The following is a 20,216-nucleotide window of genomic DNA, read 5'->3' on the forward strand; positions in this document are numbered from 1 at the left end:
CTGGCTGCTCCTCTGCCCACTTGGCAGGTCTGTCCATCTTGACTTGGCCACTCAGTGTCAAGGGCTTGATACACGGTTCTCTTTGCATATTCTTTCATAGTGAAAACTTATCCATGCCCATAGTTGCAAGGAGCATTTATGCTCAGATGATTCTCAGGTTTGTATTTCTGACTCAGATCTCCTGAAGTGCAGACCCTGTACTCAAGGGCCTACCTAACGCTCCCTCTCCAATGTCATAGAAACCCCTTGCCATCATCACCATCCATTCCAGTCTGCGCACACTGGAGCCTTAGAAGCTATTCTTACCATCTCTCTTTTTCATCTCCTAGCTATTTGTTTGGCTTTGTTTTCTTATAGGGATAAAAGCAGAAAGAGATTTGAAAATAATGTCTCCTAAGAGAAAGCAAAATAACACCTTCTCTGGCTGATGTGGAACAGATACAAAGTCTGTGTTTTTTGCTTTTTTGTTTTTAGGGTTTGTTAAATTTATTTTTCCTATCCGGGGTTAAGAGTACCTGTCCCATCTCTGGAGCAGGTCGAGACAGCTCTCAATCTACCTGGGGTTATTTAGGGATACTGCTTGTGGAAGTCACTTGAGGCATCACAGATACGGAAAATGTTAACCTGAACAGACTGTGGGTGGAGTTCAGGTCTTATAGCACTGTGGTGCAGAAGGTTCTGGGAGGGGCATCTCAAACCCTGGGAAGTAGAGGCCTTGGGTCCCCAACCTGCCTGTCTTTCCTTTCTGTGGCCACCACCACTCTGTGCCTGGGTGTGGCAAGACAGTTACCCATTCAGTCTCCTCTTTCTTTGTAGTAGTTAAGAGTTACAAACTTTGGGGCCTCCCTGGTGGCACAAGGGTTAAAGTCTCAGACCTATCAAGCTCTTGCCAGCCACTGTGGCACAAGTTCGATTCTTGGCCAGAGAGGTAACCCACATGGTGCAGCAGATCTCTTCTGTCTCACCCACTGCTCCCCTCAGCAATGTATTTCAGTAGATCCACCCGTTCTGCTCCCTGCTCTGTTTCTGGTGAATCCTCTTACCTACCCCCACACACACCACTGGCCTACACCCCAGTTCTTGTATGCATAAATAAATAAATCTTTTTTAAAAAAAGAGTTACAAACTTTTAGGACTCATTTTATCATTTTAAATGTTATATCTGAAATGCTCCCAGGTAGGGTTACAGGCAGGACAGGCTTAAGGGAGGAAAACAATTACGATATAAGCCCTTGTTAGTGATAGCAGAGGAATTTTGGAGATGTGGATAAGAAAGCAGAGTAGAGATGCTGAAATGATTACTGGGTGTTTGTCTCTTCATAGAGGTCTTTTCTTCTTGGCCAAATTTTGTAAATTTGGAGTGAGTTTGAGACAGGCATGGAGACTGTTCAGGATGGAGATGTCTGTTGCCTTCCTCTTTACTTTCCCCTCATCATAGCCTCTTCCTGGTCTGCCATGTGCTCAAAGCTCTAAATGTGTTCCCCCCAGGGTTCCTTTTTCTGTGTGAATCATTTCTTCTCTTACTCCTTTGGAATGTGTCTTTTGTATTTCATGGGGCCCTTCTGCTGTGCTTTTCCTGCTGATTCCTCTTAAAGACGTGCCCTTTTCTAGAACTGGCTCTCCAGGATTCTCTAGTCCCATGGCAGACGCTCCCTCACCCCTTCCTCCTCATACCCTTCTCTGTAAGTGCATTTGACTCTTGAACAATGCAGGGCAGGGGTGCGGCCCCCTCCCCCACCCACGTGAAGTCTGCTTCTCATAAGCTTAACAATATAGTCATTCCTTGGTATCTGAGGGGGAATGGATTCAGGACCCTGGAGTCTGCTAAGTCCTCGGATGCTCAGGTCCCTTGTATAGCTTCGGGTTCCCTTCCTGAAAAATATTCCAATATAAGTGGAACCTCCCGTTTCAAGCCTGTGGTATTCAAGGGCCAATTGTGTCACAGAAGGCTCTGGTGGAGACTGCCACAAAGTACATAGGCAGTGTCTTCAACATGCCTTAGACCTCATTAATGTTTCTGCATCCTGATATTCTGGGTCTCCTTTTGGGTCACATTCAGAAATGAATAAAAATTAAAAGAGAGTTGTAGGGGGAAAAAATGCAGTCTTAGGCTAAGAAATTAAGGTCATATATAAATATAGCTGTAATGCTAGGAGGTTTCAGGACATAAGAATCTGCTAATGGACGTGAAGCTCTGTCATGCCTGGTAATAAGTTGGAGGTGATCAGGGCTCTCAGTAATAGTAACACTGACAATAATAATTTCAGCAGCTCCATATATGGAAGAATTATGGGGTCCAGGCCCAGTTCTTATGCTGTGTACCTCATGTCACTCAATCATCATGTCAGCTCAGTGAGATAGACGACACTTATCTGACAGACAAAATTGAGGCCCATAAGGGTTCATATCTCATCCAAAGTCATACAGTTAGTTTGGGGTGTCTCTGAAATTTGAACCCAAGTAATCTGGCTCCAGAGCTGGAATCCTGGCCACACACCACCCATCTCTGCCTGCACCAGCTTTGCTACCTCACCAGCTTTAGCCCTGTCATTCCATTCCAGATTTCTAGTCTCTATATCCCTTGATAGGATTTGTATTACTGAGAATTAAGGCAGACTACACTACAATTATTTTAAGGTGATAATCACAGTCAGTTCTTACTTACAGGGTTACCATTAAGCCCCCATCCCACCCCACCCCCAAAGCAACCAAGCAAGGAGGCATAGGAGGGGAGATAGCTCAGTGACGTCAAGTATTGCAGATGGGGATGTATTTATTAAGTGTAGGAGGGGGGCTTGTTTCTGGAATGTAACATAAATCAGCTGGAAAATCCAGTACAAAGTATTTCTAGGTACATAGCAAAACAGACCCACTATCTATTGATGTTTCTGATGTGAATAATCTTGGTGTTGATGCCGACTGGCTGGTTGCCTCTGGCAGTTATTTCCACATTGGCCAGAGTGGGTGGGAGTCAGGGAGAGGTGTGACTCGGGAGGGCGTTTTCGAGCTGCAAGCAGGAGTAGGGGCAGAAAAAGCTCGAGAACACTCTTGTTCCAGAGAGGTAAACACTTCAGACGTTGGTGTGATTGTGTTACTAGAGATGCAGGGTCTTGGGGACCAAAACAACACAGGTGATGGAGTGAGAGTTCGACTTCTCCCTCTAATTTGGAATGTGACAGCTAGTGAAAGGAGAGGTTACTGATTTGATTCCACTGTAAATATTTTGGCAGCTTTTCCCCATTCTTGAGTATTGTAGGTTTATTTTAGGAAAAGGATTGACCTTACAGCTGTAGCTAACTGATGCTTAGGAAGGAATTAAGTTAGTATCTTAATAAAGGTAGAGACGAGATCATAGTTTTTTGGGATGGAAGTAAAATGTATCTATTTAAAACAAAACATTCTGGGACAGACCTGCTCCATAGAAATATAGTATGAGCCATGGATAAAATTTAAAATGTTCTGGCAGCCCCATTAAAGAAATAAAAATAGGTAAATTAATTTTAAGGGTCTATTTTTTTTAACCCAGTATATTCAAAGTATCATTTCAACATGTCATTAATGCACAATTATTAGAGCATGATTACATATGAAGTTGCCGAAACGCTGCGTGTTATGTCACACTTAGAGCAGACAGTTCAAGCACTCAGTAGTCACAGGTAGCTCACGGTAGGGAAGGAAAGGGAGAAAGAAACAAGGAAGATGGAAATGGCAGAAAAAGACTAGAGATGCCTTAAGCGCCCATAGATGCCTACTGGATGCTCATTAACAGTCTCAAATGCCAAACTTCCTGGTGGTCCATTTCAACAAATGATCATTGGCAACTCTGGAAAGTCCTCCTCCTGCCTGGTTCAGCTCCATCTTTCCCTTCTTATGCCTACTACCATTGATAGATGGCATTTTGCTGGGGGTAAATACAAACATTTTTTAAACCACACTTCTTCCCTGTGTGATTGTTCTGAATGATATCCCTGGGCCATTGGCTCTCACCTAATTATTCTACTTAATCTCTAGTTTTTCTTCTCTTTCTACTGGATGCTTGAGAAGGCAGCTGGGAGGGACATACTGATTTATTTATTTATACAAGAACCAGGGTACAGGCCAGATGTGCAGGAGGGTGAGAGGATTCACCAGAGACAGAGTGGGGAACAGAACAGGCAGACTGACGAAATACACTGCCAAGGGGAGCAGTGGGCGAGAGGAGAGGTCTCGCCGGCCAGCCAGGATCGAACCCTCGCTGCAGAGGCTGTGGATTGCTTCACAGTGTAGTGCTCATCTGCCTGCGCCACCAGAGAGGCCTGGGGGCCCGTCTTTAGAGTGAGCACCAAAATGTCTCTTAAACTCTGCCACCCCAGGCCCCACTTCTGACATGGGCAAAAAAGTAAACAGGAGCGTGTTGATGACAATTTTGCATGCAAATTGCTTAGTGGAGCCCGGAGTTACTCGACGTGTGTATGATTTTCTATTTCCATGCACCAATTTGGGAGTTTGCGCATGAACACAGTAATTGTTCATGCAAAGCTGAAAATGCAGGTGCACAAGCCTATTTTAGAGCATGAGAACCGTCTGGTCCTGTTCTGATTCCACTGAGCTCTGTTGAACTTTTTGTGATGTCAGACATATAAGAATATTAGTTATTAAAATGCATTTTACAATTGGTGGGACTTTGGTAAGTCTTATGAATGATTTATGTGACTGTGCCAAGCATATGTTGTGTCTCTAGCGAGAAAAAGGAGACTATAGTGACTCTGCTGATGTGGACGTGCTGGCGTGCCGGAGCCTTTGAACCCATGGGTGGGCTTCCCTGTAGGCAAAAGTTGTGCTAAACCCCCAGAGAGTGGAATTCATTTTTTCATAAGCTCCTGAAACTTGTCATGTACCTGGCGAATTTTTATGCTTTCCAACAGTTTCCAGAGCACATTATTTTATATTATTAGACTCAGAAATTTTAAAAGACTCTCCTGAGTAAGATCTTTATTTTGATAGCAATGTGAAACTGCTCTAAAGGTGACAACCCCTAGGATATGTACTCAGGATCAAAAGAAATTGTAATATATCTATTGAATGTATATTTCTCTGCAAAAAAAATCACGTGGCATGGATAGGGATATATAATAACTCTCGTACGGGGAAGGGGGTGTTTATTAATTGTAAACAATAATACAATCTACCATTTTGATTTTTTCTTTTAATTTTTTTCAGCAACTACATAAACTACCACTAAAATCGATCCTATTGCACTGTTTAATGGAACTGTAATTACTTGACTAATAAAATAGAAAAATTAAATATAAAAAAGCACAAAAAATGCTTCTTTGTTTCCTCTGTGGAGGTCAGAGTGATGCGTCCTTAGGCCTCAGGACAGCACACTTTTGGGAAGACTTTTTTTTTCCAGTTCAGTTTGGGATTCAGATTCCCAATCACTTTTTATATATTCTCAAGGTCTCTGTCCTGTCATTATTGGACCATCTCTGCAAAGTGAAAATTTTACCTTTTTCCTTGTCGTATCAACCTTTGATGTTTTCCGGTGGGAGATTTTCACCTTTGTGTGTTGTATGCCTCTTAACAGCTTCTTTTTAATTCCTGCCACTCTGTAGCTCCTGCTCACACCTGAGTTGTATGCAGAGGTGAAAGGTTGAGCAGCAGGTGTACGGCAGGCATATTTGGTTAAAAGAAGCTTTCCTAGAGAGGAGGGTGGGATTGGTTGCTCAAGGGCGTGAATGTATTCAATGCCATTGCCTGTGCACTTAACAGGAGTTAAGATGCAAATTTCATGTTAGGTATATTTCACTACCAAAAAAGGTCTCCAAGAGCCCTCTGAGTTTCACATGGGCTGATGGTTTTCTAGAACCCAGAATCATTCCTTCATCTTGGTCTCAAACTTATCTGCTTTGTGGGAACCTCAAGAATCATCATCCTCAGAGTAGGTGCAGGTGACAGTGTGTGATGGACTTTCTTTGATGAAAAAAGTGCTGGTTCCCTCATTACATGGGCGCAACTGTCAGTGGGGAATGTCTTCTTTAAAGAGAGTTTTTCTTAAGCCTTCTCCAGGCACTCGGGGTAGCACTTGTTGATAAATAAGCCCAGCACGGGCTCTGTTCTGGTGGAGTTTAGCTAGCGGGAAAGACAGAAAAAGTAAATGGACAGTTTGTATAATTAAAAGTTGTGCTCGGTTCTGTGAAAGACACGATTGGTAAGTGATAGCACAGAACACGGATAGCTGTTCAACAGAAGTATATTGGGAACCACATCGGGACATTTACATTTTCTAGTAGCCACATTTAACACAGGTAAAAAGCTGACAGGAAACCTCCACTCCCATGTCCACTGCAGCACTATTTACAATAACCAAACTGTGGAAAATACCTAAGTACCCCCAAACAGTTGAGTGGATCAAGAAGATATGGTATACATTACTCAGCAATCAAAAAAGATAAACTCCTGCCATTTACAGATACATAGCTGGAGCTGGAAGGGATTATGGTAAGTGAAATAAGCCGGAAGGAGAAAGACATGGGATGGTGTTGCTTATATATGGAATATGGAGAAACCAAAGGTTCAGATAAAGCCAAACTCAAAAACTCATTCTTGAATGTTGACCATAGAACAAGGTGGAAGGGGGGCATGGAGGACTCTGGAGGTGGACTATGGGTGTGTTGGTGGTGGTAGCACTATGGTAATGCCACCAGAAGGAGCACAGCCTTTACTTCCACAATACAAGCAATGACATAAACCAATATTATTTCAGTAAAATTTAATAAAAAAAAATCAGGTTAAAAAGAACAGGTGGAATATAATATATTTATTCCTAATACCACCAAAATATTGTTCAATGTGTTATCAATATTTTAAAAACTTCTTAAATATTTTATATATTTTTTTTGTTTCATACTCTATAAGTCTCTGAAAACCTGGTATATATTTTACCCTTATGGTACATTCAGTGTGGACTAGTCACGTTTCAAGTGCTGAGTATTTTCAGTACTGATTACTTTTATGCAGAATCTTGACACTTTATCATAGAAACCCATATAAGGTCCCATTTCCATTCTAAATAATTTAATTTACCTGGTTTTTGTACATATTCATTAGTGGCTGGTCTTTGATGCAATCAGTTTATTGTCCTCTCAAAATCAAAAGAATTACCAGGAGCATCAGCTACCATGCTCGCCTGGGAAAATAGCATGAAATATTGATAACCAGCTTCCCTTCTGACTCATGTTAAACTCTTGTTGGATTTGGTGTGGATGAGTTTGGCTAGAGAGTCTGAGGACTGGGTGATCATCTGTGTCTTCTCTCTAAAAAGTCCTTTTAAGTGTAGGGAATATTTTATTAATAATCTGGGTTCCATTTCTAGCTGGGTGTGTTTAATATTTGAGTACCCCATTGCAAATCTGAGCAGCATGGGGGCCTGGTGTTTCTTTATAAGCTGTCTTGATGAATCTTAGCTTGTGTCTTTTCTGATAAAATGGGCTGGTGAGGTGTGAGGAGAAATAATGTCATTTTTGGGATTTGATCAATGTGTACAGTCAGTGGGAATTATTCATGCAGTCTCCTTATAAATAACACCTAGACGCTGACTTTTTTTACAGTGCCATCTTGTTCATGTGTGATTCAGCAGCTACGTGACCTTCTGAAATGACAACGAGGCTCCCTCCACCCCTGCCCGTTGTCATGGCAGTCTGGTGGCCGGTATGGTGGCCTGTGTCTTAATTCATGTGATGAACCATCTGTTGCTTTTCCAGTTATTCCCTGATTGACCTGTAGAATCTTAGGTTTCCATAAGCCTAACAAGTACTTTTAATCTTCCTGAGATTTCCCCTTTGAGTCTATCATTTATTTAGTTAAATTAAGAATTGTCATTAGAGCTTTGTGTGAAGGGTGAGTGAAGCTTGTGTACATGTTAAGGTGTGAAGTTGACCCCCAAGTCATATAGTTATGTATGTGAAGGCAAATAAATAAAGTATTATTTAAAAAAAAATTAAGGGATTTTGTTTTATGGAGGCAGATAGGTGGCTGTCGGGGTGGGGAGGGAAATGGAGGGATAATTGCTTATTAGTGGGTATGGGGTTTCCTTTGGAGATAATGAACGAGAGCCCATTCCTACCCAACCCATGAGGCAGCAGCTTTCTGCAGCACAGAGCAAGCTCGTAAACAGATAAAGGGTCAAGAGGGTGAGGTGTATGTACACAATGGAATATTACTCGGCGATCAAAAAAGATAAACTCATGCCATTTGCAGCATCATGGATGGAGCTGGGAGGGGTTATGCTAAGCCAAATAAGTGAGAAGGAAAAAGAAAAATATCAGATGGTTTCACTTATAGGAGGAATATAGGAAAGCTGAACAGCAGGTCAGGAAAGAGATAAAACTTGCAGGCAAACTATAGATCTGAGGCATATGGCAGGGGAAGGGGAGAGAGGGCTCAAAATGGGCTAGAAGAGCACAAGGGACTGTGGTGACAGTTAATGGGTGCTGTGGTGGTGGGCGAACTAGGGGGACTACACCTGAGGGGAGAAATCAAATATTATACAAAAACGAACAGTGATGTAAGAAGAAAAAAAAAAAGCGATTCATGGGCATCATTCCCTTTTAAAGGCTCCCAAAATAACCTCTCGCTCCACTCCCTTCCTAGCAGCCCCAGTGTCAGGACTTCAGGGGATGGGATTTGGCCCTTCATCCTAATGGGGAAAATCAGCCTGGTTTGTGCCCAGCCCAGAAGGCCACCGCTGGCCCTGTCCTGAGGGCCTGGGGCACAGAGCTCAACCACCCCAGGCCACTTGGTCATGTCCACAGATTTAGAAGTGACACATACAGAAGACAATGGCTGCAAACATGATTTTAAAAATTGAATTCCTACTCCTTACCTATACCGTGGAAAACCCTGCATTGAAAAATGATGGATTTTAGTGTTTTTCAGAATTGGATTGATTGCAAAGCCCAGGCAGCTGGATGTTGTAGAAACAGGGGCCTTCAAGGAACCTATGGGAGACAAAAGATTGGGTTGAACAGTGTCATTAGCAGCTTCACCTGTGAGGGAAATTAGGGCGGGAGATGGTGTCTCTCTCTGATGTTGAGTCCTGGGTATTGACAGAACCATTAGCAGATGTAATTAGAAAAGCAAAGTCCAACTTTGAATAATTAGGTTAAAGTCACCCATGATTGCTGGGGGACACAACAGAAGCTGGGACTGTTCCCTGTTCCCTTAGCCCTTCTAGAGAGTGGAGGGAAATGGGCAGTGGCTCACTCAGAGCTTGCTTTCTGGTGCTGGAAGCTGGCACTTTCCCAATAATAAAGTTTGAAGAGGCAAAGACATTGCTTTGGCTCCTCTGCAGATGTCTGAAGGGCTTCATTTTCTGGGAACAAATGGACTGTGCATTGTTTTTGCTAAACAAAACGTCGTCATAGCAAAGACAAAATCTACTTTATCCCAGGAGTGTTAAGAAATGTGTGGTTTTTGTAGATTATTCCTACCCCCCCCCACTGCGTTTTCATTCCTTTCTTTTGCTTTGCTTTTCATTCTTTTTTTTTCACTCTTGGCATACTGGTTTATTTATTTATACGAAGTTAGTTTCTGAAACGAAAGCAGAATGCTTGTTTCGAAAGATCGTTGGACTCTCGTGCCATCCAAAATATCTTTCTGATAGAATTTTCTATATTTTTATGTTTTATGAGAAAAGGGGATTTCCCAGTTTTAGAACACAATGATGTGGTTGTAAAGTCCTTGTTCTTCTCCACATCACTGTGGAGAAGGCAGGAGGCAGGGGAGAGCAGTCCAGTACCTGCTGATGTAGTCTCGAAGTGTGGTGTCAGGTGTGATGATGTGGGAAGGAATGGAATCTAAGGCTCTTTACTTACTGACACTCATACCATGCCTGGTGGTACAAGAAAGGGGGCTGTGTCAGGGAGACAAAGAGGGTAGGGCACCCACACCCTACATTTAACAAATGTCCCATCCAGCCTACAACCTGCTAGGTCTTGGCTTTGGGACATATGGGGTTGAAAATAAAATTGGAATAACTTGCCAAGACTAGGAGAGTTTCTACAAAGTCCAAGATTTCTTGAAGGTAAGAATTAGAAGTTCTGGGGCCTCCCCAGTGGCACAGCGGGTTGAGCGCAGCACTGTGAAGCTGTCCACAGCCTCTGCAGCTCGGGTTCGATTCCCGGCTGGCCAGGGAGATATCCACATGGCTCAGCAGACCTCTCCTGTCTTGCCCACTGCTCCCCTCAGCAGTGGATTTCAGTCCTTCTGCCCGTTCTGCTCCCCACTCTGTCTTTGGTAAATCCTCTCAGCCTCCCGTGCCTCTGGCCTGTACTCCAGCTCTTGTATAAAAATAAATTAAATCTTAAAAAAAAAAAAGAATTAGAAGTTCTGGACCCACTGGACCCAGGCTAGGATGACTAGATGAAGTGGGGCTTGGGTGTTCATTTTGGCTGTACTTGACTTTATCCTTTGGGTACCTGCAGACCCCAAGTACCCACCAGCACCTCTGCCAGATCATGAGATGAGAGGCAGCTCCTGCCAGGTTGGTGGGGGATGCCACTGGAGACTGGGCTTTGCCCCACGTAGGATAAGGTCCCTCTGCAGGATGAAGCCACAGCATTCTGAGGGGAGCAGAAGGGCATTCAGGCCAGACCTGGGCTTTCAGACCAACCTCTGTGGATAAAGACTACAGGACATGACCTATTGGAAGTCGGGGGAAAAAAATGTGACCTTCATGTGGAACGCGGGCCCTGGCTCTGGCATTCTTCAGACCAGAGATTAACCTTGGCCAACACTGCGTCATCGGTGCCCCGCATCTTCAGAAGGTGCAGTTGCAATTAGAGATGTTAAGTGTGATGAGGTGGTTTATGTGGCTCAGGCTGTAGTGGAGTTCCAGTAAAAGGCCAGGAAACCAAAGCAACTTCAAATTAGGCACACTGTAGGCCTCTTCCTGCCATGTACCACTGGAGACAGGAACCCATGATCCCTAGAGATAACTTCTTTTTTTTTCCCCCTAATTATTTTATATAATTTCTTTGTAAACATTTTTTACTGAAGTCATGTTGCATCATGACATCATCTGCGTTTCAAGAGTGCCTCATTACAGAAGCATCTGTCCACATGACATTAAGGTCACCACTGAAAATGGAATCTTCTGCAGTTTTCCCCTTTTTTCTGATTGTTTCATCCCCTTCTAATTTGATCTTAGAGTTTAAAATCTTATTTTGTTTATTTAGTTCATTCATTTGTTTGGTTTCCTTATCTGCCATATATGGGTGAAATCATACAGTGTTTGTCTTTCTCCCTCTGACTTATTTCACTAACATAATCCTCTTAAGGTCCAACCATGTTGTTGCACATGGCAGGATTTCATCATTCTTTTCATAGCTGAGTAGTATTCCACTGGGTACGTTGACCACATCTTCTTTATCCAGCCCCCTGTCTTTGGGCTCTTGGCTATTGTGAACAGTGCTGCAGTGAGCTTGGGGGTGCAGATATCTTTATCACATATACTTTCTTAAATATCCCTTTTCTTCTCTCCCACCACTACTCAGACTTCTCTTCCCTAGAACTCCCCTGGGAAGCCCCCAGAAATTCCAGGGAACAGGCAGAGCAGCAGAATCCCAGAAGGAGTGGTTTTCATTTGGCCATAGTGGCAACAGATTATTTCCCTGCCTCTCTTTCCATCTCCCCACCCACACACACTTGTGGTTGTTCCTTAATCTTATTTTTGCTCTGGTTTGGGGGGACTCTCAGTTCACATGGACAGCATTTGTTGTGTTAATCAATGTCACTTTAGAATTAGAAACTAGTGCCTTACTCTTCACATTGAAATCTTAAAATCATTGCATTTTAAAGCTGGAAACTCCTTTCAAAATTGCCTCTTCAGGGTCTTCGTTTTATAAATGAGGGACCCAAGAGATGGGGTGGGAATGATATGACTTGCTCTGGGTTACATCACTTATAGATGAGATCAAGTGATGCAAAACAACATTCAAGGAGAGTTACTCTGCTAGGTGGGGTGAAAAGTAGACCATGGACCTGCCTTTGGTCTGCCCACCCAAACAGATAAGTCATCCCTTCATTTATTTTTCTAGTAATAATAAGGGAGGGGACTTGCTCAGTTTCCAAGAACAAGGTGGTTCTTTAAAGGTTATGGTTCAAATCGAAACAGGAAATTAAGGTTTTTAATCATATTTACAATAGGAACATGGTTGTTTGGTTTTTTATTATTATTGTGATAAGATGGTTGAATTCATTTTTATTTGTTTTCTAAGCATGAAGCCAAACTTACTTCGACAGCATGCATACCCAAAATTAAAGCCATAAAGTTGCTGAGTTTTGACAGGCGGTACATCTTTAGATTTTAAAATAAAAATTTTAAAGGTATTATGTTTTATTCAGGAAGCATTTAACTCTACAGTGGTTGATTGACTAATATTTTTAGTGCATTGATTGGGGTGCCTGGTGGGTCAGGGGTGGGGGGGGGCAATGGGAAGGATTTAATGGCCCTAGCATCATCTTGTCATTACCATCTGCAACTACCAGCCCCAGCCAGCTGCCAATACCACTGAGTGTGATCATTTTGAACTTTATCAATTGCACTTTCCATTTGGTATTTACTACCACCTCATGAGGGAAGACAGGCTGATGTTATTATCTCCATTTTATATAGGACATTAACTTCACGTACTCAGGATCAGCTGTACTGAGGAATGTTTTAGACTATTAACTCTAATACATAATAATAATCACTCTTAACTATAGTGAGCCTGTATTAGCATCCCAAACACACTGACTCCTTTTATATTGTTTTCATTGTAGTGTGACACGTAAGAGGAAACAAATATAAATTACGAAAATCTTAGTGAAGAGTAAGAGTTTGAATAACTTGAAACATTTACAAAATATTGAACCACAGACTGGTTGAGTTGTAGTCTTATATTCCAGGATTCACAGAGGCTTTTTATATACAGTTTTATCAAAGAAAAACGGACCTTAGTGATGCAGAGTATTTTTAGGTTTAATCAGTATTGTGAAATTACTCTTCAGAAAGGCTTACACTCCTGCCCAAAGTCCATTTTTTTTAATTAAAGTGTGATGTATACATTTTCTAATATAACAGCCAGCGTCTCCACTGCTTGAGTTGCTCTGTAGTCTTATGACAGCAGAGGAAACCTAACCCCTGATTGCCTTGAGATAACCTGAGTGCACATTTGCTGCTGGCATTTGCGGGGTCCTGGAGCCGAGGGCAAGAAGAGATGGGCACTAGGGTGAGGCAACATCTAAGAAGATTCAGGAACAGTGCCCTGCCCAGATACCTGGGACTTGATGCCAATGGAAAATCAGTCATCCCCATCCTGTCTTGATGAAAATTTCTGATATTTTGTTCATCGTGAACTTTTTGTATTAATTCCTTTTTTAAAAAACATAGGCATTGAATATTTACTGATCTTGGTTACTGTTTCATGCCCTTCAAATTTAGCACTGGGGCAAGTGTTTCCTTCCCTTGCCCACCCTAGACTCCCTCCTCATTTTCCCTGGGGTGCGCTTGTAGGGGGCACCATCCGCCCTCATAAGCCAGACCAGAAGTCTGCCCATAGCGGCTCTGTAGCTGTCAGGGCAGGGACCTGCAGGGTCTTGGCTGTGTGAATTTGGGGCGTGGGTCACAGGTGGGTACAAAGCCTTAGATCCATGGGTTCTTTGCCAGTGGAGGGGAGCATGGTTAGAGAGCCAGTCGGAGCCCTCTTGGAAGTAGTTCTCAGCCTCAGATTCTAGATATAAATCTCGAAGACCAGGGTGGGACCCAAGAGTATCTATTTCTAGAGTTCCCAGGTGCTGCTGGGCCAAGTTGCATGCAGGAGGACCCCTGCTTTGCAGCACTGGGTGTAGGGCAGGAGCGCTTTGAATCTAAGGAGCCTCTTGGGAGACCCCTTGCCAGGTTTCTGTGAGAGGGGATGGGAGGGAGGGAGCATTCTTTACCAAAGGTACCTTTAGGCTTTTTGTCCAGAAGCTTATCCAGAAGGTGTCCATTCAAGGGAAAGATTGCATGCTTTAGTGCTGTGCTGGCCCATCTCATATTTGTCGCTGTTATTGATGGGGAGTTCTCCAGAAGACCGGATACTTGGAGTGAATCATTGTTATAGATTTTTGTCCTGTAAGTTTCCTGCCTGATGTATGGAAATGAGAGCTACATTATGTGACGTTAAGTAATATTCTTAAGTAGCCCTAGATTCTGCTAAGTTTGTGTTTTTTAAAATCACACATTATTTAAAAAATACATGAATAACTTCCCAATCATAATGTTTTTACATCTATAAAGAAGGAAATTAAAATACTTCCTCAGCACTGCACCCAGATGGTCCCTGTTGATGGTAATAATACTCAAAGTACAAAATAAAAACTGGCTTTCCACTCATCTCTCTCTTCTCCAGTCACTCTCCAATATTATTTTTATGGTTTCTTCCAGAAAAAAAGTTTTAGTCTGTGTCTCTCTATACTTCTAATTTTTTTGTATGAGAGTATCATATGATCAGCACTGTTGTACATCTTGGCCTTTGGCTTCATAATGTAACAGATTTATCTTGTTTTTCTTAATGGGCCATAAGATCCACTATTGGGGTGTCCCAGTGTTTAGCTAGTCCTCTAATAAGAGCTCTTTGGTTCCAGATTTTTGCTAATTCAGTCAACCCTGGAGTGACCCTCTTTGTCCATATATTGTTAAAAATATCCATGATCCAGTCATAGCTTAATACCCTATAGTAAGGTGCTAGACAAAGGTGGTCATCCCCCCAGAAAGGGTCACCCCAGCAACCACAATAAATATACCTGTTTCCCCACCATTCTTGCCATGGTGAATATCAATAAAAAAAAGTCTATTATTGCAATAGTAATCAATATAATATAACTAGGAAAAGCATGATTAATATGTAGTTTCAAGGTGAAGAAAATTTTATCATGCTCTAGAGAGACCCAAAATTAAGCTCAAATAACCAAAAATTATGCTGTATTATTGAATAGGAACTTGCAGTGTGATGAAAATATCCATTCTCCCTCTGCTAAGCTACAATTTGAATAGAATTCAGTAAAAAATATCAACAAGATCTCCCCCCTTTTAGGGGGGAATTTGATGGGCTAATTTTAAGGATCTTGTGGGAAAACAAATAAGAATATACAGGAAGAGTCAGGAAAATAAAGAGGAGTCTGGGAACATTCAGGAAATAACCTGGCCAGATATCAAAACAGATATAAAACTAAAATTGTTAAAATAGGTTAATGTATCACATATTTACATCACATTGTGCTTAAATGTATGAAGAATATAGTATTTGTTGGCATGGAGATGGCACTGAGGTGGCACCTCAAATCAAGGAGGCAAAATGGGTAAACCTGGAGGGAGGATGTTGAATTCATATTGCATAAACCCCAAAGGGATCAAAGATTTACAAGCAAAAAATGAAATATGTACTGCTAGGAATCACAGGAGAATTGTTTATAATCTCAGCTCTCTCTGCTATGACATAAAAATTGAGACACCACTGATGACAAGATTGATCAATTGAGCTACATAAAAAAAAATTCCTGGGGCCTCCCCGGTGGCGCAGCGGTTGAGCGCTGGGTTGCGAAGCTGCCAGCAGCCTCTGCAGCGCCGGTTCAATCCCCGGCTGCTCCCCAGCCACCGGAGGAGGGTCCCACATGGCATGCAGACCTCTCCCGCCGCCCGCTGCTCCCCTCAGCAGTGTACTTCAGTCCCTCTGCCTGCTCTGCTCCCCGCTCTGGCTCTGGTGAATTCTCTCACCCTCCCGCGCTTCTGACTGTACCCAGTGCATGTATAAACAAAACAAACAAATGAATAAATGAATAAATAAATAAATAAAAATTCCTTATGGTGAAACCCACCTTGTGGAAAATAAAAAGACAAACAAAAATTGGGGAAAGATATTTGCAACTAATACCACAAATGAGAACTCAACTTCCTACTATATAAAGAGTGCCTATAAACCAATAGAAAAAAGGACCAAAACAATAGAAAACTAGGCAAAGATTATGAACACTCAACAGAAAAGGCAACCCAGACAGCATTAAAACACGAAAATTTTTTTAAAGATTTATTTATTTTACATAAGAACCGGGGTACAGGCCAGATGTGCGGGAGGGTGAGAGGATTCACCAGAGAAAGAGTGGGGAGCAGAATAGGCAGACTGATGAAATATACTGCTGAGGGGAGCAGCGGGTGAGACAGGAGAGGTCTGCCGCACCATGTGGGACCCTCGCTGGCCGGCCGGGATCGAACCGGTGCTGCAGGCTGTGGACAGCTTCACAGCAAGGCACTCAACCACCTGCCCCACCAGGGGAGGCCCTAAAACACGAAACGTTTAATACAAAATAAAACAGGGTACACAATAAGAACAAATATAAAATACCACCTCATAGGGATCATTGTTTCATGATGAGATTCTCCAGGGCATGGGAAAGAAATGTCAGCAGCCTTGATGGAAGCTAAATCCAGACTACTCTAAGGAGGAAATCTGGCCAGTCTGAAAAATTGCAATGTGTTACCCTTTAGCCCAGCAACTCCACGCTAGGAATGAATTCTTTTAAATATACTGTCCATACACACATGTGAAATTGTGTAGGGATCATGTCTTTCCTTGCAGCATAACCTATGAAAGCAGAAGTAAGAATAATCTGGTTCATCCCACAAAGATACACTACATCTGTGGAAAGACAGCAGAACTCTGCGTCCTGCTTTTGATGGTCTCTAAAAATGTATACAATTGATTGATAAAAATTGATGAAAAGCCAGGTGCATGACTCTGTGCTACCATTTGTATAAAAAGGAAGGGAGGTATGTAGATTTATCTGCTTGTGTATGAATCCAGTGATTGTTCATATGTTTTCAAGAAAATTAAAAAGGATAATATGGATTGCCTGGGATAGGGCAGGGAAGTCAACTTTACATTGTACATATATTTGTAGCTGTGGACTTCTGTATCTAGTCTACAATTCTCAAAAAAAAAAAAAAACCTTTTATCCAAATTTTAAAATAAGTCAGTAACTGAAAAATATTTATTGGATTTGATAATGCGTAATTTTAATGTTGAGTTACTTGAGTGTCTTTTTGATATTGACTAATCTTTTATGTTTCTTAGGCAATAGCCTTCCCATTTTTCTTTTTCTTTTCTTTTCTTTTTTTTTTTTTTTTTTTTGAGCAATTTCTTTGCAAAGTAATGAAATGACCCATTTGTGTCCCAGTTTGTCTTTTGACTTTGTTTACACCGCTTTTTGCCACCTGGCAATTCTATATTTGCATGTTGTGGTGTCTCCTCCACTTTCTGTTCTTATTTCTTTTTTAAGGGGGCGGGGATGACGTCCAGAGAAGATTGACTCTAGATTTTAAAAATTCCAACTATCAATGCCTTTGGATATGTTGAAAAAATAACTTGCTGTTTGTATGTTCTCTTTGAAAACAGTAGATAAAACTTGAACAAGCTCAATTTTAGCAAGAGGTGACCTGACCATCTCTTCGTGGGCAGGGGAGAGAGACTTGCATGGGCCAGGGTGGCGGTTTTGATGGCCTCTGACCAGTCTCTTCTCTCTACACTCCCAGCGGAGCTCCCTCGCTCCTCAGCGGTGAGGCTGGCCTCCCTGCGAGACCTGCCCGCCCAGCTCCTGGAGTTATACCAGCAAGGCTTCTCCCTGGTGACTCTGCACCCCTTTGTGCAGCCAACCCAAGAGCGGAAGAAGACGCCTCTGGAACACATCTTCAGAGCCATCCTGATCAAGAAAACTGACAAGTAAGGCTGTGTGGGCGGCTGGTCCGCATTGTGAGGTGGTTAGTGTGTGTAGAATGGAGGAGGGGAGGGCGAGGACTGGGGGGATTGTGTGTGTTTGCAGTGTGCACGCTATTCCTGTGGTCTCCTCCCTGGGCCAGGTAAGACAAGTGTTAGCCAGCCAGGTTCATAGAATCATGCAGCTGCAGAAGTAGACAGCTCTAGTTCACATCTTTCCTTCCTTTAATTTACTGGATTAAACTCCAGAAGAAAACTCGGAAGGTGTACTCCTAGAACGATGGAGCTAATTGAAGCAGAATCCTGTTCATCTGGAAGGCACAACTGGAGAATATACGACTCTTCTAGAAGGTTATATGCAAACGTAATGCTTTCCTCCAAACTCTGGAAATCCTTGGACATTGTGAACCCACCCTAAGTTCTGTTGGTCATTTGGGAGGGAAAACCAACCCCTCTTGAAGCAAGTGCTGTCATTGATTTGGTGTTGATTTTGCTTTTTAAAGCTTAGAGGGTGGGGCCTCCCTGGTGGTGCAGCGGTTGAGCGCTGGGTTGTGAAGCTGCCCTCAGGCTCTGCAGCACCGGTTCAATCCCCAGCTGCTCCCCTGCCACTGGAGGAGGGTCCCACATGGCGCGCAGACCTCTCCTGCCGCCCGCTGCTCCCCTCAGCAGTGTACTTCGGTCCTTCTGCCTGCTCTGCTCCCCGCTCTGGCTCTGGTGAATTCTCTCACCCTCCTGCGCTTCTGGCTGTACCCAGTGCTTGTATAAATAAATAAATCTTTAAAAAAAAAAAATTAAAAAAAAAAAAATAAAGCTTAGAGGGTGGGCCTCCCTGGTGGCGCAGCGGTTGAGTGCTGGGTTGCAAAGTTGCCGGCAGCCTCTGCGGCGCCGGTTCAATCCCGGGCTGCTCCCTGGCCACCAGAGGAGGGTCCTACATGGTGCGCAGACCTCTCCTGCCGCCCGGTGCTCCCCTCTGCAGTGTACTTCGGTCCTTCTGCCTGCTCTGCTCCCCGCTCTGGCTCTGGTGAATTAGCTCACCCTCCTGCGCTTCTAACTGTACCCAGTGCTTGTATGTATAAATAAATAAATAAATATAAAAAATAAATAAATAAAGCTTAGAGGGTATTTTCCAGTAATAGCATCTGAATGCTTACTCATATTTTTATTGGGCCTAATTAGGAAAAGAGAGGTGGATATTGGTTTCTCAATAGGAGCAATAGTCACTTTAAATGATTCATTTTCAAACAGTGAAGGTGGGATAGGAAGCAGAATGTTTTTTCTGCTCTCATAAATATAAAAATTGAAATAAAGTCTGGCAAAGGAAATCAGATGTGTCCTCAGCCATACTATCATGGGAGGGATATTTTAAAGGGAGCCCTCACTTTGGGGAACAGTTAGTTATAAGCCAGTAATGGAGCTGGGATGTTTAATAGGCTCTTCACTTCCACTGAGGACAGGCTCTGAGCTAATGGACTTACTTCCCAGAAGAGGAAAATGGCTCAAGAAGAATGAGATACTAGCTTGAGGGGGAGTTTTCAAGAGAAAGAAGCCTTCCCTGTGGGTCTGTATTCACACGTCCAGAGTGCCTGGCCTGCTAGCCTGGATGACCTTAACAATCACCCCAGTTCCTTGATGGGCAGATACAGAGAAAGAAATACCTTGAGGGGGCCTGCTGGTGGCCTAGGGGCTGTCTCAGCACTATCACACTATCACTGCTAAGTCCTGAGTTTGATCCCCAGCCAGGGAGCTAACCCACATATGGTGCAGCAGACCTCTCTTTTCGTGCCTGCTGCTCCCCTTAGCAGTATATTTCAGTAAATCTGTCTGTTCTGCTCCCCACTCAGTCTCTGATGAATCCTCTGAGCCTCTGTACCTCTTGCCTATACCTCAGTTCTTCTACACACACACACACACACACACACACACACACACACACACACACACACACAGAAATTCCTTGGATTTAACTTTGTCCTGGGTCTTTAAATAGTGCCCTGACCCAAGATTTTCAAAGGAAGTTGTAAAATCTTAGTAGTTTATTAAATATTTTAATAGGAATGATAATTAACCAAGTATGTCATAAGAATGGTAATTTGCCATTATCTTGGCAAAAATAACCAAGAAATTACCCTCCTCTTCTATTCCCCATTAGTACTGGGTGGGAGAAGTGGTGGTGGTAGGAAGCAGAGTCATTATCCAATAATTTTAAGGTACAGGCATGTTCTTTCCTAGCAAATACAATAACTATGTATTTGCATCGGGAGGAAAAGATCCGACACTATTCAAAATAAACAGAACCCACAGAATGTTTTCTGAATCAGCTGGGAGTTTAAGTAGTAGAAATGGAGCAGAGGAAGTCTTATGTGATTAATTTTTAATATGGACAGTTAAAATGACATTTTTCACAAAGTCTGCCAAAGTTCTGACAGCTGTAGCTGCTTTTAAATG

At 42.7% G+C, this 20,216-nt stretch overlaps 1 protein-coding gene across 1 annotated transcript in view; it reads left to right on the forward strand.

The window, feature by feature from the left end:
• Window positions 1–20,216, forward strand: part of RFTN1 (raftlin, lipid raft linker 1) — a gene marked incomplete at its 3' end in the record, with an annotated part of 152,305 nt that overhangs the window by 37,712 nt on the left and 94,377 nt on the right. The window contains exon 2 of the mRNA XM_084247812.1: window positions 17,591–17,777. Within this exon, the coding sequence (XP_084103938.1) occupies window positions 17,591–17,777 (187 nt within the window). The remainder of the gene's footprint in view (window positions 1–17,590; window positions 17,778–20,216) is intronic.

The sequence above is a fragment of the Talpa europaea genome (assembly GCF_964194135.1).
Source record: "Talpa europaea genome assembly, chromosome: 11".
Classification (NCBI taxonomy): domain Eukaryota; kingdom Metazoa; phylum Chordata; class Mammalia; order Eulipotyphla; family Talpidae; genus Talpa; species Talpa europaea.